A 21494-nucleotide genomic window follows, 5' to 3' on the forward strand; every position below is an offset into this window, starting at 1 on the left:
CTGGGTATGTGATGAAGTATGACAGACGTATAATGAGAAACATAACACCTCACTGACATGACTGAATTTCAGCTAAATGATTTCAATGTGAGAAAACTAAGGGTGGGATGGTGGGAGAAGGCAAGGATTGTTAAGTAGAGAGGAAGGAGCAAGATGACATATTCTGCAGCCCAGCAGGTAGGAACTGAAGCAGCCGGCGGCATGTGCTTACTTGTCTTAAAAATCTTCTCCATTGTTTAGTGGAATTGATCATTTCCTGCCTAAGGCCCTGACTTCCTGCCTGCTGCTTCCTGCTTTTGGGGAGACAACCTTGAGTGGAGTTTCCTGTTGATGAAGGATGCCTTTGGCAGCGGCAGCTGGAGGACCAGCCACACTGACCCTCATTACAAGCAAATATCCACAATTAATGAACCAATTAATGACCTGTCGTCTCCGAGTCAAGTCCAATTATGATCTGTAATTAAAGGTCAACTATATCTGAGGTGTCAAATTTCCCTGAGCTAATTATCACATTGTTATCTTTTGTTACGCGATATAATGACTGTTAAGAATTACTGAAAACAATAGTTTGGAAGCTATACCCCATAAGTAGGTGATGCAGTCACTCTTTTAACCAGGATATATTATCCTGCCAAGTCTGATTAAGGTAGTGGTCCATTAAATACCACTTATAAACACCTGCAAAGCTAAGGGTGACGATTTTAATGGGTAAGCTCATTATTAATGCACAAAAGGTACTAATGAAGCCTGACTAGCTCTCAGGTATACTTGAAAGTTGAGTTAAATGTGTGTTTTCCATTAGTACAAAGGTAAAGGTGATTGGAAACATGCCCACATACAATGTACAAATACTATAGAGTAAGCTGACATTGGAAAGTCACCGCAAATTACTTTTTAAATAACTGATAAAACATATTTTTCTGTCTGCAAAGCAGCAAAACACTATTTACTATTAATCTGCATTTCATTTTACCAATCTTAGTTACAGCTAAATATAAAAATAAATAATAGATGTGGTGCTGGTGCATTTTGGACCATCGCTAATGAAATCTGATAAATATTATGGCTGCCTGTGCAGATCAGCAAAGAAATCAGTGCTTCAGTTTTTTGAGCGTGAAACTCTAGTTCTTTATTAGTGTGTTGCTTAGCACAAATTACCAGGTATCTGTGTCTTTGTGTTGCTCCTATACAGTCTTTTAAATAAAGCTTGTCTCCTATGCTAACAGGTGTCACTGAACTGGACCTCTTTGCCATTTTGATGATGTTGATACCTTTTTTGGAGCATTTATCATGGATTTACTAGAAAAAATACGTTGCTTCTAGGTCATGATCAATTCAAGAAGTTTTTCCCCAAATTTTGTTAAATAAAATACCATTTAGCACTAATTACCTCTGTTATAAACACATGAAAACACAAATAATTTAGAAATATGTGAAAAAAAGTTGTTAAAACTAAAAATAATATTGTTATTTATTAGCCAAAAAAAAAAGAAAATGATATCATCTGTCATACTCAGATTTTAGCCAGTACACTGAAGTTGAATGAGAAGTCATAAATTAATTAGCGTTCAACCACTAAAGCTAATTTTTCCAATCAGTAAAGGCAGAAAATCCCCACATTTTGGCTTGTTAATCAAAAAATAATCATCTGCTTAAAAAAAAAAAAGTAATTCATGGGTAATAACAATAATTATATTTTAGAATTAAAATTATCATTTCAATTAAAGAGCTTGCATGTACTGGTGTATTAACCACTACAGAAACATAGAAAATGATTTGGGTAATTACCCGTACTGGTAATTTAGGGTAGCTTTGGCATAAACCTTAAATTGGGTGGTGGACTAATATACACCTGCTAGCACCTATACAGTCTTTGAATGCTGCTAAAAGCCTTTAGCTGATCGGGAGGAGACACAAACCCAACCTCAGGGGGTCACAAGCTAGTGTAGTCTTCATGCGGGTCCCTAGTCCAGACAAATGGGAGGGTTACATGAGGGAGGGCATCCGGCATAAAACCTGTGCTAAATCAAATATGCGTGTCCATCTGCTGTGACGACCACTTGTGAAATAAAGGAATAGCTGAAAGTACCAGACTAGCCTTAGCCTATAACTCTGTACTCCAGCCTCTTATCCATATTAAAACCAATGGAGGATGTCATTTCAACATTGTTGAGACACCTGGCAAAGTTCTTATTTGAATTTCTTTGCTGGGTCAGTAGAAACCATTAAGGAGAAATTCGCACGGATAACTTCCTGCAACCATGAGCACGAATAAATATAGATGCACTTTAGAGTTTTGACATTTGACTTGTTGTATTTTTCAAAAACCCAGTAAAACAGTGGACTGAGGTTACAGTAACATTTCTGTATCATAGTCCATCAGATCAACTCATGTATTCAGTCCAAGACATTTTCTAGCTTATATCTTTCTAGCTTATATAGATTTCCAGAATTTAGACAGATTTTTTATTTTTCAGGCTCTGTGCTTCAAAACATTCAGTTTTGATTCAAACAGTGATCAGATATTGCCAAGTCCCAGCTTTGATTTTAGTCCGTGTTGAAAGAACTACGAGGGCTTTTCAAACACAGTAGTCATATATCAAAGGTTCAAAAGCAGTTGAACAATCGACTACCAAATATTTCTGTGTGTCAGCTGTGTGTTGTTCCGTTCAACATAAAAGAGCTTCCATATGGCTCAGAGTTGAGGGTGTAGCTATAAAGAGTGAACATTGACAGCAACATTTTTTAAAAGCTGGAAAAAAAGCAGATGAATGCTAGCGTTACATAAACGTATGCATCGCTTTAAGCAGGAAGTTGTGATGGTGGAAGAAGCTGCAGTAGCACACGCCACTGGCACTTTATTTTATTAGCCGAGTAATAATAATAGTCTGTGCTGTAATGGTGAGAGGTGTCAGATTATAAAGGTGGTCATGAGACATCAGCTTTAAATAAACTGTCCCCATTGCAGCCATAACTTTGTGAAGATCAACAGCAGTGCTTGTCTGACTTGTGAAAAGCATGTGACGGTAACAATAACATACAACGAGTTCACAGCACCTTGATGTCTGCCGAGATGCTAATCTCAGCGGGTGTCAGGGTCATGGAAGGACACTGTTGGGGGCCTTCACCCATGCTGATCCAAGAACGGGCCAGCAGCCCCTGAGCGCACTCCTTCTGGATGGTACATCTGGACATAAAGAAACAAAATGAACATCATATCTGCTACATCATGTGTGTTACATTTTCATGTTGAATCTGTTGAGATTAGATTACAGGAAGAAGAGCTTCAACATGTTCTGTATGGCCTAAACTTCAAGGCCATGCACATGTTGCTTTGCTCGTCCAGTATCAGATTATGATAAAATAACTGCTTATCATTCCTGCAGCTGGTAATCTAGACCACAAGACAGCCATATGGGTTTGTGAATCCAGAACTTCAAGGTCGTATGTGTCAAACTCAGCGCCTACAAGTCTAATCTGGTCCTTTTTAAAAAAAAAAAAAAATTTATTCGGCCTGCACATCACTAGGTTCTCAAAAAATGTTGCCCTGAACAGTAGGTGTCATGGTACTATGCTTTTTGTTGTAGTTTCAGTTCAGTGGCTTTTCTATGTATCTTTATCTTCCTACTTCTGATGGTTGTTTCTCCTTTTGTCCTGTCTGCACCTGCATCTGGTTTCCCTTCTTTGTGACTACCCACCACGCCCTCGGGAGTTTCACCTGCGTCCAGTCAGCTGTGCATGCAAATAGTCATGTCTCTCCCTTTTTATTTGTCCCACTGTTGCTCCCCAAAGTCTTTGTGTTCTACTAGATTCATGATTTTTTTTTAGTCAGTGCCCTGCAGAAGTCAACTCATTTCTGTGAGTTGTTTTCATCTTTAGATAAAGCTTGTCTTTTGTAGGTTCAGACTGCCTCTGGTCTATATTTGGGTCCTACCTACAGAGAAACTTCGAGGGTAAAGAGAAGCCTGGCTATGAGGCGTTTGCGTCATCATTTTGATTCAGTTCTGTGAAATTGGTTCTTGTGAATAGGTTATATGGTAGCCTTGTAGAACTGCACAAGGAACAGAATAATTTTGCTTGACTAAATGGTCTGAAGGTCAAACAACATTTAAGCTGACTGGCTGAGGGCTTTTCAAATTTTAGGCGTGAGGACTATATGAGACATGCATTTTTGATTAAAAACTGCATATAAATAAACCATGTATGACTGTTAAAGTGATTCCCATTACCGATTGTGAACCTTGATGAAACCATGTTTGACACCCCTGTTCAAGGTCAACTTTATATTCTTTGTGAGGTGAGTTTGTGTTTTCATTTCATTCCTGGAGTTGACGAATTCTCTCCACTGGGTTTCATGGTCTGCTTGCTGCAGATTTATGAGGTGCTCTGGTCTCCTAATGTCACATTCAGACTTTGGCTGTCAGTTTGGCTGGCTCGACACAAGAGACTACTTGACCTTAGGTCATATGCATTGCTATGGTAACCCATCCCACAGGCACAGTTACAGATAGCAGAATGACAAAACTACCAGTCTGATTCTTAGTCTGTTTGGACCAACAGTGCATCTAGGAATATGAACGCTGGACACATGGTCAGCAGTACCATACATACAGTCGTGTGTATGTGCGCAATCTGCGAGTATAATGAATGCCTGGGACATAAGAATTGTAAAAGGGCACCCAACAAGCAAGGTGGCCTCACACCCTGACTTCTGCTTCACTAATGAACTTCACCATTGGCACAGAGCTCAGTTCATCTGCAGTGCAGACTGAAAGGACAAAGTGACCTCAGAGTAAGGAGAAAAAGAAGAGGCCCCATCTAGCAATGACCTAACACGGTACATAATGAGTTTGGCACGTCCCACTTCCCTTCTATACTTTCACAGTTGTTTTAAAATAAAGTGTGTCTTTTTGTGCCTGCGCGGCTGTAAGCGTGAGTGTTTGTGTCCGAGAAAGTCAGTGTCCACATTGTCAGTCCCAGCAGCACAGAGGGACTCAGAGGGGCCTGAGGTCAGCTGCTCAACTAAAAATAGAAATAAAGGGCTTTACAAGCCAGAGGTTGTGATCTGTTTTTTAACTTCCTTTAAGGAAAATAAACACTTCTCTGTTTTTCAGTTCATGAATTTGGTCTAGTATCAAATATTCTAACGAGTATGTCCTCAGATAAGGACTCTTAATAACACACATTCATAACACACATATAAAAGATAGTTTTTTAATAATTGTATTAACATCAATGACTTGCCAAATATAAGCAAGTCACTGTGGAAATGTTAGCATGATAGCATTTTACTCAATAGTCAATACTCTCTTCAGTCAAAACTCCAAAGGGACTGAGGTGTGATGCTCCCATCATGTCTTTGAAATTATTATTGCAAACCTATAGTTGCCAGTAATCATTCATATATGTTGAGATTATGAAATAAAACAACTTCCATTTGGGTTATTATCAAGTGCAAACCTCCAGGGCTGAAAAATTAATCTGAGGCTTGAGTACCTCTTGTGCATTTCCATCAGTAGCCACTTGAGGCTGGCTCTCGAAGCGAATCAATCCCCAGATTTCCATTTTAAAATGCCTGACTTCAGCAATTAAAATAAAATGCTTACAGATAGTTTCACCAATTATAGTAACTTTATGAAACCAATGTTTGTATTTTGTTTGATTGCTTGGGTTTTGTAGAATTCATTTCGACTGAGGCAGCTATTTTTAGCACTTTATTTGTCTGCTGCTTCAAACTGATTAGCAGATGTGGTCATGATAAGATGAAACTCCATCATGACCAGCAACACGTCACATATTACACCATGTCTTTATTTATTGAATAAAAATTCAGACAAAATGCAGAAATGGTGCGTGAAAAGTACACCATCACTGCTTCTACAGGAATTCAGAGGGTAGGGAGCAGTTGCTGCTAATCAAATACACTCGATTTAACTGATCATCAGCAAGTGTGAGCAACTCTATGAAAGCAAATGTTTTGGCAATTTACTGGTGTGAAGCACTCAGTTGCCAATGCCAAGGAGGAAAACAATGTCTTTAAATAAGCAACTGCTGTTGCTTATCAGTCTGGGAAGGGTTAGATCACTGTTTGGCCATATTAGCGGACGGTGCCACATATGGAGAAAACCAAACACAGGATATCAGCAAAAACACCTCATACCAGCTGTCAAGCATGGTGGTGGAGGGGTGATGATTTATTTTGCAGCTACACGACCTGGGCACCTTGCAGTCATTAAGTCAACTATGAACTCCTATGTATACCAACATATTATAGAGTCAAAAGTGAGGCCACCTGTTTGACAGCTAAAAGTTGGCCCAAATTAGGTCACGCAACAGCACAATGATCCCGAGCACAGCAGCGAATCTACAGCAGAACGGCTGACAAAGCAAAGAATCAAGGTGTTGCAATGGCTCTGTCAAAATCCAGACCTTATGAAAGCTGTGCACTGATGAACCTCAATGAACTGAAGCAACGATGTAAAGACGAGAAGGCCCAAATTGCTCCACAACAATGTGAGAGAGTGATTAAGTCACACCAAAAAGAATTACTTCCGGTATATTTAAGAGCATTTCATTTTTCACACACTGCTTCTGCATTTCTTTTAGTTTTTGTTAAATAAAAAGTGACGCTGTGTGACATATCCTGTGTTGCTCATTTGAGATTATATTTACCTGATTATGAGACCTATAAGACCGTATCTGTACCAATCTTTTATGGATTCATTTTTCTAAGCAAACTTGTACATCTTAGCTGATAACTTAGTTCTTCATCCTCTTCTCTGTCTAAGATCACATCTGGCATCTTCCTTGTTTATTTTATCCAGTAAACTCAAGATTGTATCTTTAAGTACTGAATAGCTCATAAATACCAGTTGGTATGAAATGAAGCATGCATCCAGGAAACGTACAGACTCGCAGTCTCAAGTGATCATCAGCAAAGCAGCATGTGAGCTGAAACAATTGGCTTCTAAAATACACCAAGTTGCTCAGATCGTATCTTTTTATTCTTTCTTAAAATGGATGCAAACAGTACATAACCTGCTAATTCAAACACCTACTTGATCAAGAGCAACAGTGAGAAGAAATTAATTCAAAGTACTTTTCTTTTCTCTAACAGTCTGGAAGACCAAATAAACATACAACAGGTACACACGCACGCACTCATCATCAGCCCCACTGCAGCCCGCTAACTTTAAAAGCTTTTCAAACAGCTCCTTAAAATAAACAGAGCCAACATATGCAGCTAAAATATGACCTGAGAAAACTCATCACCTCCTAAGTGTCTGAACGTCAGTGAGACTGTTAAACAGCAGGAGAACATATGAGCTTCTAAATGCACAAACAGACACAGACACATACAGGCAGACACACAAAAGTCGCTGTGAGATAAGCACATGCAGATAAGCATGATAATTTGTGAACAGCAAAGACTGCGTGTGATGCATAATTTGATTCAAATAAAGATATTTAAGTGCTTTCTTGTGACATGTGGTAGATTAGACCAGCACCAGCATGAAAAGAGTGATCAAGGACCGAGCTTTATCTCTGGTGGAGGAACTAGCTCTCTTCTTCAGACAACAATGGAGCATCCAACAAGCGAACAGATATGTTTTCATGCTCACTCTACACGCGGACGTGCAGAGAGACGTCAGCGCCATGCGTAAAATCGAGCAGGCACCCACAGAGACAGTGGTGGCTTCACAGATTGTGAGATCTTGACTCCCCCCACCATCCTCAGTGTCTGTAGTTGAATGAGACAGTGAGGTGATAGAGGAAACCATCCACCCCCACACATCAACCCCCTGATCCCCTGGGCTCTGGGGCCACAGCGCCAACCCAGCGGCCAGTACGACTGGCCAAACAGTGCATCAAAAACATGCACACACTCATGACATCAGCTCCCTGGTCTCCGTTAGCCAGACAGCGTCACACACTCTGACACTTACACACAGGCTTACACACTTTGACATTTCCTTGTCAAAAGAACCAGTGTGCGCTCTCCCTCCCACCACCATCATCACAATCAACGCTCCTTTGTAGAGGGATAGAGAAGAGGACAAGGGCACTGGGAGAGGAGAAGACAAGGACTAGAGGGAGGTTTAGAGAGGGATGGCTAAATTCTCAAAAGCTACTGGAAAATACGAGGGCAGGAAAAGGAAAAAAAAAAACCCAAGCAGAAGACAGCGAGAATCACAAGGGTAAAAAAATGCAGCCAAGCGAGAAAGGGACTGGGATAAAGAGACGACAGATAGATAAATAAGGAGAGGAGACGGGGAGATGACAGTGAGACAGTCTGACCACATACACATAAACACATAACACTCATCAGTTCCACTCTTCCAGCTCTGAATGGCCCCTGGCAATGCAAGAGCCTCCAGAGCCGCGGCACAGCTCATCACAAAATTCACTATCTCGTCTGATCTGCTTTAATCACCAAGCAACTCGCACGCAGACAAACAACCGGCACACAAACACAGCTCGACACAACACATATTCTCCCTGGAAGCCAGTGAATGCACGGCCAGAGAGCCAGTCCTGACAGAACCACATTAATCACAGTGTACTCTCACTCGCTCACAGTTACACTTCAGCCAAGTCACTCCTCGCTGGGCGCTCCCAGCCTGTCACTCCCTCCCCAAACAACTAAAGAACCAGGGGAGCGCTCCAAACAATGATGTTACTCTCGAGTCTGCGGCCTAATGAAAAGCAAATCAATTCTGCTCAATCCAACAACACTCTTCCAACCCCAAAACACACTCGGTTTCTGCCACTGCTCATTCAGCTGGGCGACATTTTGAAACTGAAAACGAAAATGATGAAAATAAGCAAACAAGCCTCAGTGGGTTTGATTCATGCAAATGCTTCAAGTAATAAAACGACCAACGATCGTTATTGCTCTGTGCCATCAGTCTATTCTGGAATCGATGCGCCTTTCATATAAACAGCTGACCTCTTTTTCAAAGCAGAGATTTTTGCTTTACGTCAAAAAGCATGTGGCATGTGTGTGCGCGAAACCGAGCGTCTGATAATTTGATTGAATTATGCTTAACTGGCACCAAAGGAGAGGCTGGGAGGGTCAGACAAACAAGTCTGAGGATGACAGTTAAAGAAACAGAAGGAGAGACTGCGTCTTTGTGCGTTTGTGTGCGTACGTGCATGTGTGTACGTGCTGTGGTTCTTACCTATTCTCCAGTGTGCACCAACCACAATGGGCGTCACCTGCTCCCAAACAGTCACTGCAGCTCTTCCACTGATCACAATCTGCCACTTTTACTCTCAGCATCTGCACATCAATGCACAGAAGCAAACATGAGCACACAATCATCTTCAAGGGCGGCCAAAAAGTGGAAAACAAGTGATTTTGTTACCAAGATGCTGACGGCTGTTAAGAGAACTTAAGAATGATCCTCCTCAAGAATTTTGATAATCTGCTACAGTGTAAGAGTATCACTGCAATTTCGAGTCTCTAGGATTTAAACTACCACCCAGACGAAATGAATATAATATAATAAGCCCACAATGAAAACCAGCTTACAGGCTCACACATAACTTTTGCATGTCATCATTCAACACTTATTGACAGCAGAAAGAAATGAATAAATGTCATGAAATTTTTCAGTAAACACATCATGACATCTAAAGTGTTTATTAATGTATAATAACTGCAGACAGTCTTTCCTGAATAACTCCTACAAAGACATTTGATCTTGTCGTTTTCCAAATGCAGATATATTTCACCGACATCCGCTTACAATGAAGCAGATAAAAAAATCTCAGATAATGTAATTACACATTTGTAAACTCCTACGTGCAGTGTACATCTCCTTAAGTTTCTTAAGGCTAACAACCACCTTTTTTTCTTCTTTTTTTGCTGCTTTGTCTATTTGCAGTGCAAACAAATACGAATACGCTGTAGGTAAACACAGATAGGCAGTTTGAACCTAGGAAGTGAATGCCGGTCTCAGAATGTAAATCCGTTTAAAGGTTACAGCTAAAATAAATGCCAGCCAATAATAGTGCCAAATTTAATTTAAATCTTAACAATGTCACGGCAAATGTTACCTAAAAAATGTCATGCAGCAGTTTTGTCAGAGTCTAAAAAGGAGCTGTAGCATATTTTCTGTGTGCACGTTAAACTTTGTTTCTGTGACAGGAAGCACAGAGATTTAATAGCAGCACAGACAGCTAACAAACTGATGCACTGTCACTGTGCAGAAACCATAAAGGCCAGAGGTGCAGCCATATCCCGCCCTAAGCCCAACTGTTATCAAACAAATTGGCTTTGAAATGCAGGTCTGAAAGCTTAATGTAGGTCTGCATGCATGTCTGCCTTAACCACAAATATGGTAGTGTTCTGTTAAGTGAACTTAAGGAGGATGTACATGACGTGACATTCATGAGGTCTCATTGTGGTTATCATGGTCGCGCTACGTGCTGATATACCAGCGGGTATAACCTTACATGATGAGAGGTCATGACATAAAGAAAGTTGCTGTCGTTGGGATCGAAGGTCATGATGTGGTGTACTGCTTCGTTGGCTCGCAGCTTCAGCATCCACTGATTGGCTGTGGTCATGTTCGGTAGCAGAGTCAGCTGTGAAAAAGAGAGACGCACATGTTGAATTGCAGAGTTGGAACCACATGCAAAGTGGTGCAATTAAAAAAAAAAAAAAGACGTTGAGCGCCAATTTCTTGGTTCACATTCATGCAGAAGAGTTTCTCATATGTTCACAACTGCTCAGTGCAACCACATTACTTTTCAGTTGATTGAGCAGATCGAGTCATTTGCTCAGCAATACCACAGAAGAAGCAGGTTTTTTCCCACGTCTGTGTTTGGCAAGAGATACACAAACAAAACTTTTACATCGTGATCACTCCTTGGAGACTACGCCCACCTGTAGCAAGCACCGAGATGTACAGACAACCTTGATTGTGTGATTTTTATTGCACCATATTTTTGGTGTCTTATTGTTTGTGTAATGTCAGATGATTTGGCAGTCTACAATTTTTGTCTGCCAGCGGTCCAACTGAAAATATGAAATCTAAATCAGCAGCTGGTGCAGTAAAATAAGCAGCCACAATGACTGTCTATTGTTAGATGGTAAGTTTACTGTGGTAAAAAGGGAGGACACTGGAACTCTGGACTTTTTGTGTGGTGATTCGTATCTTTAAAATGTGTTTCCAGAAGCCATACTTGTATACAATATCAAATAATATAATATGTAAATGTAAAATAATGTTTATATGGGAAACTGTGATGCTCACAGGACACAGATATTAACCGTAACTGACACCCATGTTCATTTCTGTGTGCAGATAAATTCAACACAGATGAAGAGTCAGTGAGCAGCACTGGAGGTGAAGAGTGACATGAAGGCACTACATGCAATTAAACTAGTTTAAGTTCAGGAATCATAGCTTGCTGGTAGTTCAGCTACATTCATTGGTGTATAGTCTTTCAAAAACACTATACAGCGGTAAAACTTTGGACCGCTGCTTCTCCACAATAATCAAACCCTTTTGGCCAGTCAAATGATCCAAAGTGGTTTACAGCGTAAATAAATTCTGCCTGGATGGATGGTTGTTTTTTAAGGCAAGTATTAAGTTGACCTACAGCTTCCTGGAATACTTGGCTATGACATTTTATGTTTTGAATATAAGTTTGTAAAACTAACCTTCACTATACTATACATAATCAAAGATCCTGCCAGACTCAGTGCCCCACCTGGATTTTGGTTTCTGCTACAAAAACCTTTTTTGTCATGTTTGACCTGTGAATAAGTGGACAGTTTTTACTCTACCCTTACTTATCCTGAACTTATCCTTTTATACTTTTTGTAATAAAATGTGGTATCACATGCCCAGTGCCAGTTTCTTTCTTATAATGTAGTCTGAGCTAATTGGCCAAATTAGATTTTTTCCTAAGGTAGATTTAGTGTAGTTCAACTTCTTCATGCTTTTAAGGTAGCTCCCCCAATACGACCAGTGAGTCACGTAAGGGAATAAACCTGGGACAGTTTGTTTAAACCTACAATGAATGGATGAATGAACAAGGGTACATTGTATTTGAGTGGGATTGGAAGTTGAGACACGGCAGGGCCAAAACATAGTGACATAGTGGATGAGGAAGTGGGTGAGTGGGAGGATGAGATTCAGATTGGCTACATCTGGGTCAGGACTAAATGAGAGACCCATATAGCAGGCTATAATATTTAATCAGAACTGAATTAAGTATCGAACTGTGCCTCAAAATCTTTTCACCCATGACTAGAATGGGCATAGTGAAGCCCGCTGCAGTAATAAGAAGAAAGTACACCTTCTATTATTTCTAAGGTTTTTATATTGGGACAAAAAAAATATCCTGTCCTTGGTAGCTTAAAAAAAAATCTTACCTTACCTCAGGTGTAAAATAACAAACAGATTCTGTGGTTTTATTATTTATTTAAAAAACGAAACGAAAAGTTGCAGAGTGTGAAAATGAAGCACACCCCACGATTCTGTAGCTTGTAGACAAACGTTTAGGAGGTATAACTGAAAAAAAATTGTTTCTGTATGACTTTATCGGGCTGTCACATCATTGTGGAGGAATCTGACCCATTTTTCTTTTGCTCATATACACACAGCTTTTTTGAGGTCCCCCCACAGTGTTTCAGTCAAGCTGAGATCTGCACTTTTTCTTGCCCATTGCAACATCTTGATTCTTTTCTTTTTTACCATTCTGTTGTACATCTTATCTATTGTTCTGATTTTATCTGTTTTGATTTTATATACTGTTTTGTTTGTTTGTTAATTAGTTTGTTTGCTTGTTTTAATCAATTTTAAATCATGCTTTTTATTTGTTTTTGTTTCTAATGTCTCTGTAAAGCACTTTGAATCACCTTGTTGTTGAATTGTGCTATACAAATAAACTTGCCTTGCCTTGCCTTGCCTTACATTTGCTGTCATGTTAGGGATCACTGTCCTGTTGCATGAACCAGTTTGGGCCAAGCTCTGGCTGTTGGACAGATGGCCTCACATTTAACTCCAGAATATTTTGATATAAAAAGGAGTTCATGGTTTACTCAAGATGCCCAAGTCCTGTGGTTGCAAAACACATCATCACCGCCACAACTGGTATGAGGTGTTTGTGCTGATATGCTGTTTAGGTTTCTCCAAACATGGCACTGTTCATTATGGCCAAACATGTCCATTCTGGTCCCCAAAGGGCATTGTTCAGCAAGTCTTGTTGTTTGTTCAGATGTAATTTTTCAATACTAAACTGCCATGTTTTTTTTTTAGAGAGAGAATAGCCTTCTCTAGGCAATCCTTCCAAATAAGTCATACTTGTTCAATGTTTTTCTAACTGCACCATCAAGAATTTTAACATATTAACGTATAGACCTGCAGATCTGAGATGTAGCATTTGAGTTCTTTTTTGCTACCTCTCTTAGCATTGAATGGGTAACATCCACTCCTGACAAGATTGGCAACTGTCTTGTGAATAATTGTTCTCACTCTAGACTGGATGGACTTGAACCAGTGGATTTCACATGAGCTTAGAACCTGTCCCAGATAGCTGGGCACATTGCTGATATCTTTCCTCCTTGGCATTATGTTAACACACACCTGAGATCCCAGTTCTGAGATCCCTTCCCAGACGCCTTAACGCCCACTCACATCCTGGGCCATCTGACCTCAGGAATTTGCATGATAAGGTGGGGCCAGGTTTCACAATGAACTCACCCGAAACTCTGGCTGATTGGGACCCACGCCCAGTTTCCCACCTTGGCTCAGGCGATTAGAGGATCATTAGGGGGTCCTTTTGTCCCTCTGTGGGGGTTTACTCCGACTAGGTTTATATCTGGGACTCTCCACCATTTGACCTTAGAACTGAAGAAGCTTCTCGGATGAGAGGTGAAACGTCTTCAAGCAACTTAAAGAAGTCCAGACGCTTTTCTTTGCAAGCTCCTTTGACAAGCTCCTTTTTTTTTTTTGCCACGACTGTATCTCAATTACTCAGTAGGAGGTTATATGAGGGGTGATTGGACTGGTGCTTGGGTGCTTAGAATGCTGTAGCTGTTACTGTGCTGCATATGTTATCAAGAAAAAATATCCAGACAAAGATTAAATTAATTTTTGTCTGAGCTGCCTCACTCCTTCCCTTTTAAAAGGCCAACATGACAGATTAAATTCTTTTGTCTGGATACTTTCCCTCCCCCAAAGCTAACGTGGATACACAAGAGAGTAACCAAAACTCTCAGTCTTAATTAAATTCATGCATGTATGTATAAGCAATGACTGCCAGATTTAGTAAAGTGATTTTAGTTCCTGCCTTTTACTTCAAATATTTTTCATGTTTCCACCTTCACAAATACATTTCAGGTGCTCTTTGTTCAAGCAGTGTGCCTAATCTCGTTCCACTGAGCAGTGATTTATCTGCACACTGACCGTCCTGCAGGTCAAGATCATAAAGCACGTACGCACAAACATATGCACACACAGACACACACACACACAAAGCTGTGCAGAAAAACAAACTGTGCTGAGTGAGACTTCCTGTCACGCCGACAGTGAAAACTCTTATTTCTGCGATTTGTCGGGCCTCCCTTCAATGGAGAGATCCTGGCATCCTGAGGAAGTGGCAAACTGATCAGCATCTGGTGACAAGCACGGGTTGTATCACTTCTCCATCCACTGAACACAACAAAACACTGTCATGTGCACAGGAGCACACATTTATATAGGACAAAACCATTACCACCCACTTAGACGTGCTGGTTAATGTTAAACCAGCGCAGACAGGAGCTAAGTAAACCATTGGCTTAACCTGTGATGAAAGGCATTATCTCAACCTGCAAGAATCGCTGTCAGGTTTTTTTTTATAACACCACCTACCCATCTGCTCGCACAAGCTCGCCTGCTTTTTAGTGATAGTAAGCAGCTGTGCTATGTCCTCACCTCACACCCCAGTGACTACAAACACATAAGCAGAGTGACACAGCGAGGAGTAAGTAAACAGCAGCCCACACACCTGGACAGGGAGCACAATAGGTGCAGAGAGGAGGAGACGTGAAGAGAGCTGTGGCACAGTGAGCCACCAGGTCAGCCAACAAAACACCTGCTGTACTGGCAGGTCGCTCTGACTCTATTCTCCGTCTATCTTCATGCAGATGAAAGACCCTATTCAACCAAGAAGTGCTCAGCTGCTGTGCACTCATTCTTTCTCTCTCTCTGTCTCTGTCTGTGCACGTGTGTGTCTCTCTGTGTGTGTTTGAATGTGTACCTGGGTGTAAAGGAGAGAGAATAAAGATTGATAGAGGTGGGGCAGGAGCGACAGAAAGAAGAAAGAGAAAGAGATAAAGTCTGTTTGTTTGGAAAATGAATCAAAGGGCCTTTTATATTTGAGATGGAGTAAAAGAGGAGCTGAGAAAGAGGGGATGGCGAAGCGATGAACTGAGAAGTGGAGGGGTGGACCCACTGAGGGAGTAAAATTGGAGCGAGAGGGAGCGAGATAAAAAAAAGCGGACACTGCGAGAAGCAGAAAATGGAAGTCAGCTGTAATGGGGAGGGAGAGACTTCATTAAAAAATGCATGTAATTACAAATTACTTCACTGAGGGCTCTCTCAAAGACAGTAAAAGAGGCCTAACTTAATCTCAACCACTGTTTCCCTGTGTTTAGTCTGAGCCAAACTCACAGTCAGAATCACATTACACACACTAACAGCACCATTAACCTCTGTAACAGCTCTATCCTGAGGGCACAGACACTACCACACACACACACACACACACACACACACACACACACACACACACACACACACACACACACACACACACACACACACACACACACACACACACACACACACACACACACACACACACAGAGAGAGAGATACATAGGCAAACAGTGAAAGACATAAAGATAAAAGCACAAAGCATGTTGTTTCCCAAGGTCACCAAAATACTGCACACCCTATACAACAAGGTCGACACACACACGTAACACGTAATCACAGGGTATGCATTCATCTGAGTAAACACATGGAATCACTATACCAGTCACATTGGCTTGCAGACAAAGTCAAACACCTAAAAACACAGTCAGACCTGCAATCTAGCAAACAGACGTACACAAACACGCTCATACACACCATGCCAACCAACGCGGCGCATCCGCTATAAACCATCCAAAAACCAATTACTGCGTGCTCAGCTGGGGCTAAAGCAGTGCCTTCATCTGGGGAGGAAAACAAGGAGTTCTTTTAGCAGGTCTAAACAAAACACCCGACAGCAGAATGGGTTTAATGTTGTGAAAGGTACTAGGCTAATGCAAAACCATAGGGTCAGAAAGCTTTCAGAGTCAGCTTGTGTTGTTTCCACAGACAGCTGAAGTGCAGCTAGTTGCATATGCAGGCAGATCCGCTGCTTAGGAAGCTCAGTCAGGGGTGACGAGGAATGTGGCTGAGACAAAATTAAGGAATGCTGGTAATTGGGCAGGAAAGGTTTTCACAAGCTGGACCTTCTGCAGATGTTTAATAGCTCAGACTGCACACCAACACATGTCGCAAATGAGTCATAAGCCGTCAACCGCTGTTAGACAGCTTTACTGTGATCTCACAGACAATAGTTTAAGAGACATTAAAACTCATGATTAGGACTACATAAGGTTCGGGATGGTTCATGGATCAGCGGAATGAGGGGGTTGGTTGGGTGGTGACAATGCAGGGAAAATCTACAAGTTAAAAGGAGGCATTTCTGCTTTCCCTGTGGTGGCTCGAAGTGTTTCATCACACACATAGGTTTGGTTTATTGTAAGAATCGGCAGCCACATCACAGCAGCACTACATACCTTGTAATGTTAGAGTTTTTCCAAGCTTCGGGGCTCAACTACATTAAAAATAATAACTCCATTCAGCGGTTGAGGTTAAGCTTGTTTAGAAAGTTCTCAATCACAAGGACTGAGAGTGTATGCACGCTCATGTGCGTGTGAGACTCACCTTACGAAGTCGTCCATTACTGGTTCCCAGAAAAACCACGGTGTGGTTTTGCACGTTGTCCACAGAGACTGAACTGAGACCCGGGTATTCAAGCAGAGGAATGGCCCTAAGGGGTCTTTGTAATGCCAGTGGGTGCTGCAGGTGGGCTGCACCGCAGTCCAGCTGCTCGGGCTGCAACTAGAATACAAACAGAGTGAGAGAGAAAGATCAATTCTCATCAGCTTTCATATGGAAGCATGACATGAAGATTCGAAGAAGGAGAGAGCTGGGCACAAAAGGAGGCGTGTGGAAAGCAGGGGCTGATAGAAGCTATCACACTGGCGTTGCTCATTCTGCTAAATCACTTTTCAGACATCTCAGTGAATACTTGAAATGGGCTTATAAGGGTCTTCAACACTCGTAAGACTTTGCTTTTGTCAAATCCTCAGTGGGCAATGATAAAACATTAGTGCTGCGCTTGGATGAGCACCAGGATCTATTGGGAATTCTCTGAATATTTTAGAGCACACAAGAAAAAAAAAAGAAATTAAGCACACTGGATATTTGTAGAGTCTTTTCCCACGGGCCCTTCTGCTCGAGGCATCGTCTCTCTTATCATAAATTGTGTCTGGCTTTCCCTCAGTGTTGGCCTTCAAACTGTCGACTACAAAAAAGATCACATTTCAACGGCCACGGCTATGTAAATGAGGAAAGACTAACTTTAGTCTATGAGTGGTAAGTGGGTTGTACTGCAGCAGGAGAAAAAACAAAGGGCACAAATCACTTTGAACTAAGCAGTTGTCCATCTCAAAAAGGGTTTGTGGGCGACCGGAGATGGTATTCAGAAAAACTGGTCACGAGAGGAGTGGCCCCGGGGCCACGGCAAACAAGGCAGTGCCAGCAAGGAGGGCAACTTTCTGACCTGACAGCACAGTGGTGGCGAGACAGTCTCCTTTGACCTCAACTCTGTCAGTCAAAACCACCACAATGAAAATCTGGAATTTCTCTGCATTCCTATTAAACTGTGGAAAGCTTTCATTGCTTGTTATTGTTAGGCACCATGAATCAGACAGCGCTTTTGCAATGCTAAAGTTTCCTTGAGGACACACGTATGAGTAGGAAGATTGTAATAAAATACACGTGATAATATTTGATCATGTGCTTGGAACAGAGGAGCTATTTATCGGTCAAACATTGGGCTAAATTTAGAGTTGAACTTCAGTCAGAAGCACACACTAAATAAAAATGTCTGGGGTTTTACTGGAAAACATAGTAAACTACTGACCCCTTACAATCCTCACATTTGGTAAAAGGGGAGAGTTGCTGGATATGAGATTAGTCTCACCCTTCCCACAACCCTCAGTGTGGCTCTAGAGGGTCTTTCCAGCTATCACCTCTACTCCTAACATGGGAGATCCTTTCTTTGAGTCAACAGTTTGAGGGTTAAAGAGGATAATTGTTCGTAAGCATAAATGGAAACTGTCAGAGAGTAGCAGCAGACGTGAGGGAGTAAATCTTATTGCAGCCTGAACAACTGTAATGGCCAAGAGGATTCATAAATCTCAAGCAGGTTTATTGGACGAGCACGTTTTGGCACCCAGTATAACGAAGAGAAAAGAAATAAAAACATATGAAATAATGATGCAGAAAATATCTCAGTGACGCTGACTTATTTTTTTTTTCTCACTTTCATGTCAAGAAATGGATAAACTGATCTGTAAAATAAGTTTCGTTTTCAGCAAAGCTTATGCTAAGTTTTAGAGTGCGTTTTATTTGACAGAATGTATATATTTCATTAACATGGCAGCTTAAAATCAGATCAAAATAATTACATAAATTAAGTATTTTTATATTGCCTAATTAAATGTGTACAAAGCCCTTACCACAAGGTTTCCCTTCTGGATGCAGGCTGAACCGGAGCCCTGTATCACACTGTCCAGCACCTGAACGTCGCTGCTGGGAGAGTTTGAGCAGTTCCTGCGGCCTTGCCGTATCCCCTCCTCGATGTCTCCAAACTTGAAAGCGCAAAGTGCAGACTTTCTGTCTCCCTTAGAAAACACTCCAAACAAGTATGGCTCGGGGCTTTTCCCATCACCTGCGTGGATCTCCGTGGGGTACACGGACAACACCCGGTTGTAAAAGTTCCCGTTAAATCCACACTGTAAAGGCATCTGGATGTAGGATTCAGTGAGCTTCCTGCTCTCTGGCCCGGTGGATTTTCGGGGGTTCTCGGTGTCCAGGCATATCCTCGCGAGGATGCTGTTGGGCTGGCTCTCCTTGTGGCCCATTTTCGCATCATTATTGAAGGCAATATATGAGTAAGTCTTCTGGATGAAAGCGTGTACGAAGCTTAGTTTATTTTTGGTTTTAACCTCTTGTTTGATCTTGAATACATTATCCTCGGAAGGGTTAATGTCATAGGTGAAAAGTCTGGATAAATCCTTGATGTTCAAGGAGCGGATGGCGATCTCCGGGGTGTTTTCAAAACGCAGATCTTCTTTGCTGTGGTTTTTGGGGAAAAACTGAGTTCCAGCCCCTGTGTATGTCGCCCCAACCAGAAGCCGGGTGTTTCCCCCGTGGCTTTTGAAGATGAGCCCCACGGTGGATGCGTTCGGGTGATTGGCAGCGATGTTCAGCATGCTGGGGAAAACAGTCTTCTCACCCTGGGGTGGGAACTCCACCGCTATTTCTGAAATATTATCCATTTTTCTGAGCTCACAGAAGCCTTGATACACAGATCCGCACGCAACCACGATCCCTTGCTCCCGGTCCAGTTTCAGGAGCTTGTTGTAATTGTCAGTGAGGGATTTGGGATGCTCGCAGGGAGCCTGGGGAAGCTGTGGCGCATGGCACAACAGGTTGTCCTCCACCGGTCCAGTCCTCTTCTCCACTTCAGCTGTCAAGGTCCCATTGAGCTGGTAAATTGTGTTAACGGTAGCCAGGTAGACTTTTCTGGACACTGGATCCACCACGAAGTTATTGGTCTGATTTGGAGACGCGAAAGCCTGTTGGATGTGCAGCGCGCTGGCACTCCGGCGCGTCTCCAAAGCCAGGACGCCGAGAAGCAGGACGGCTATCTCTATCGAAGGAGGCATTTTTCCTTCTGACCGGCTTCCGCGTGTTCTGTGCCGAGGGGTGCATTGAGCAAAGACAAAAATGTGTGTTTGTTCCTACTGCGACAACCCGAGAGGAAAGACTGTTTCCTGCTCAACGCCTAAACCCACAGTGACGCGATAAGCGAGTCGTGCTTCCTGTTCAGGCTGCCTCCTCTGTCCCTCTCTGCCTATCGTGCAGCTCAGCAGTCACTCTCCTGGGGCACACTGAGCCACACCGCCTGGGTGATATTTTAATCATCTTGACAGAATAGACAACAGGGAATAAATAGTTCCAACTGATTTGGTGTTGTGCATTTTCTGGACATCGCCGCACAAAGGACAAACTTATTTTGAGTCAGGTTTCAGCGCTGGTTATTTAAAAATATATACGTATATTTATTTATAAGCAAAGCATTCTTCGATTACAAATATTAGTAAAGATGGACTTTGCTGCGAGCATGGGGCGTTAACTCATTAACCCTGAAAAATGGCACTGCCTCCCTCTTAATGGAACGTCCCATCAAAGCGCTCTGTCAGCCCAGTCAGCTGTGATTGATCTTCGTTCGTTGATTAGATCCTGATTCCTTTCAATCACTCAGGTACAATAACTATTATTTAAGACATAATGTGAAGTCGTGCCATATGAAGTCATAATGATCATCTTCCTTTCAAGGTGAGCCACTTGATGAGTCTCCACCCGTGCGTGGTTCCGCTCATCTTGGGGTTAGCGGGTCACAAGCCCACCTCCTGTGCTTCCCGGTCCCTCGGCTCTCAGATTAGTTCTGCAGATCCGGAGGGTTTCGTTTTGGGCACATACGGCACGGTAAAGACCGTGAAAGTGCTACCAGATGGGCACATCAGCACACCTTTCCGGTTTTTGACATTCACATCTATCCAACACTGCTTTTGCACGTTTTACCTCATAAATATTCAAGCACAACACATGTGCCCCCACTCAAAAATGCACGAATATGGTTAGCATCCCCCCCCCCCCCCTTTTTTTTTTTTTTGCTTTCTCGACGGAGTGTGCATATGCTCACATCTCTGAATAGAAATGAATGACTCCTAGTCGAGGAAAGACAACAAGTGAGTCAGACGCTGCATAAATCAGTTTGCAGGGGAGCCCGAGAAAAGTGTTATCTCTGAATACATGAAATAATTAAAGTTGATGCTAAATCGCGAGCAATCGCTTGTGCCTATTTACTGCGTACTCCTCTGGGGGACAAACCCACTCTCTCTCCACACCCTCCCACCCCAACCCCCAATCTCTACTTGCAGCTTTCAGTTGGGTAGATAAGTGCGCTCCGTGTTTACCTTGGCGCACAGCCATGCGCATCAAATCTGGCAGTGTAGAAAAGGAGCAAAGTGCTCCGATAAAGTGCAATATAATGACCCCCCAAGTGCAGAGCACAATGAATGAGCCAAATAGTGTCGACAC

At 42.1% G+C, this 21494-nt stretch overlaps 1 protein-coding gene across 1 annotated transcript in view; it reads right to left on the reverse strand.

The window, feature by feature from the left end:
• The window catches only part of plxnd1 (plexin D1), a 72389-nt gene extending 52188 nt beyond the window's left edge, over window positions 1–20201 (reverse strand). The window contains exons 1-5 of the mRNA XM_085393697.1: window positions 18845–20201; window positions 16983–17159; window positions 10462–10593; window positions 9183–9283; window positions 3058–3187 (exon numbers count right to left, since the gene is read on the reverse strand). Coding sequence (XP_085249823.1) covers window positions 3058–3187; window positions 9183–9283; window positions 10462–10593; window positions 16983–17159; window positions 18845–20056 — 1752 coding nt within the window. The 5' untranslated portion in view covers window positions 20057–20201. The remainder of the gene's footprint in view (window positions 1–3057; window positions 3188–9182; window positions 9284–10461; window positions 10594–16982; window positions 17160–18844) is intronic.
• Between the last annotated feature and the right edge of the window lie 1293 nt (window positions 20202–21494).

The sequence above is a fragment of the Rhamphochromis longiceps genome, linkage group LG20, assembly GCF_057381845.1.
Source record: "Rhamphochromis longiceps isolate RC_006_pf linkage group LG20, R_longiceps_female_GT1.1, whole genome shotgun sequence".
Lineage (NCBI taxonomy): Eukaryota > Metazoa > Chordata > Actinopteri > Cichliformes > Cichlidae > Rhamphochromis > Rhamphochromis longiceps.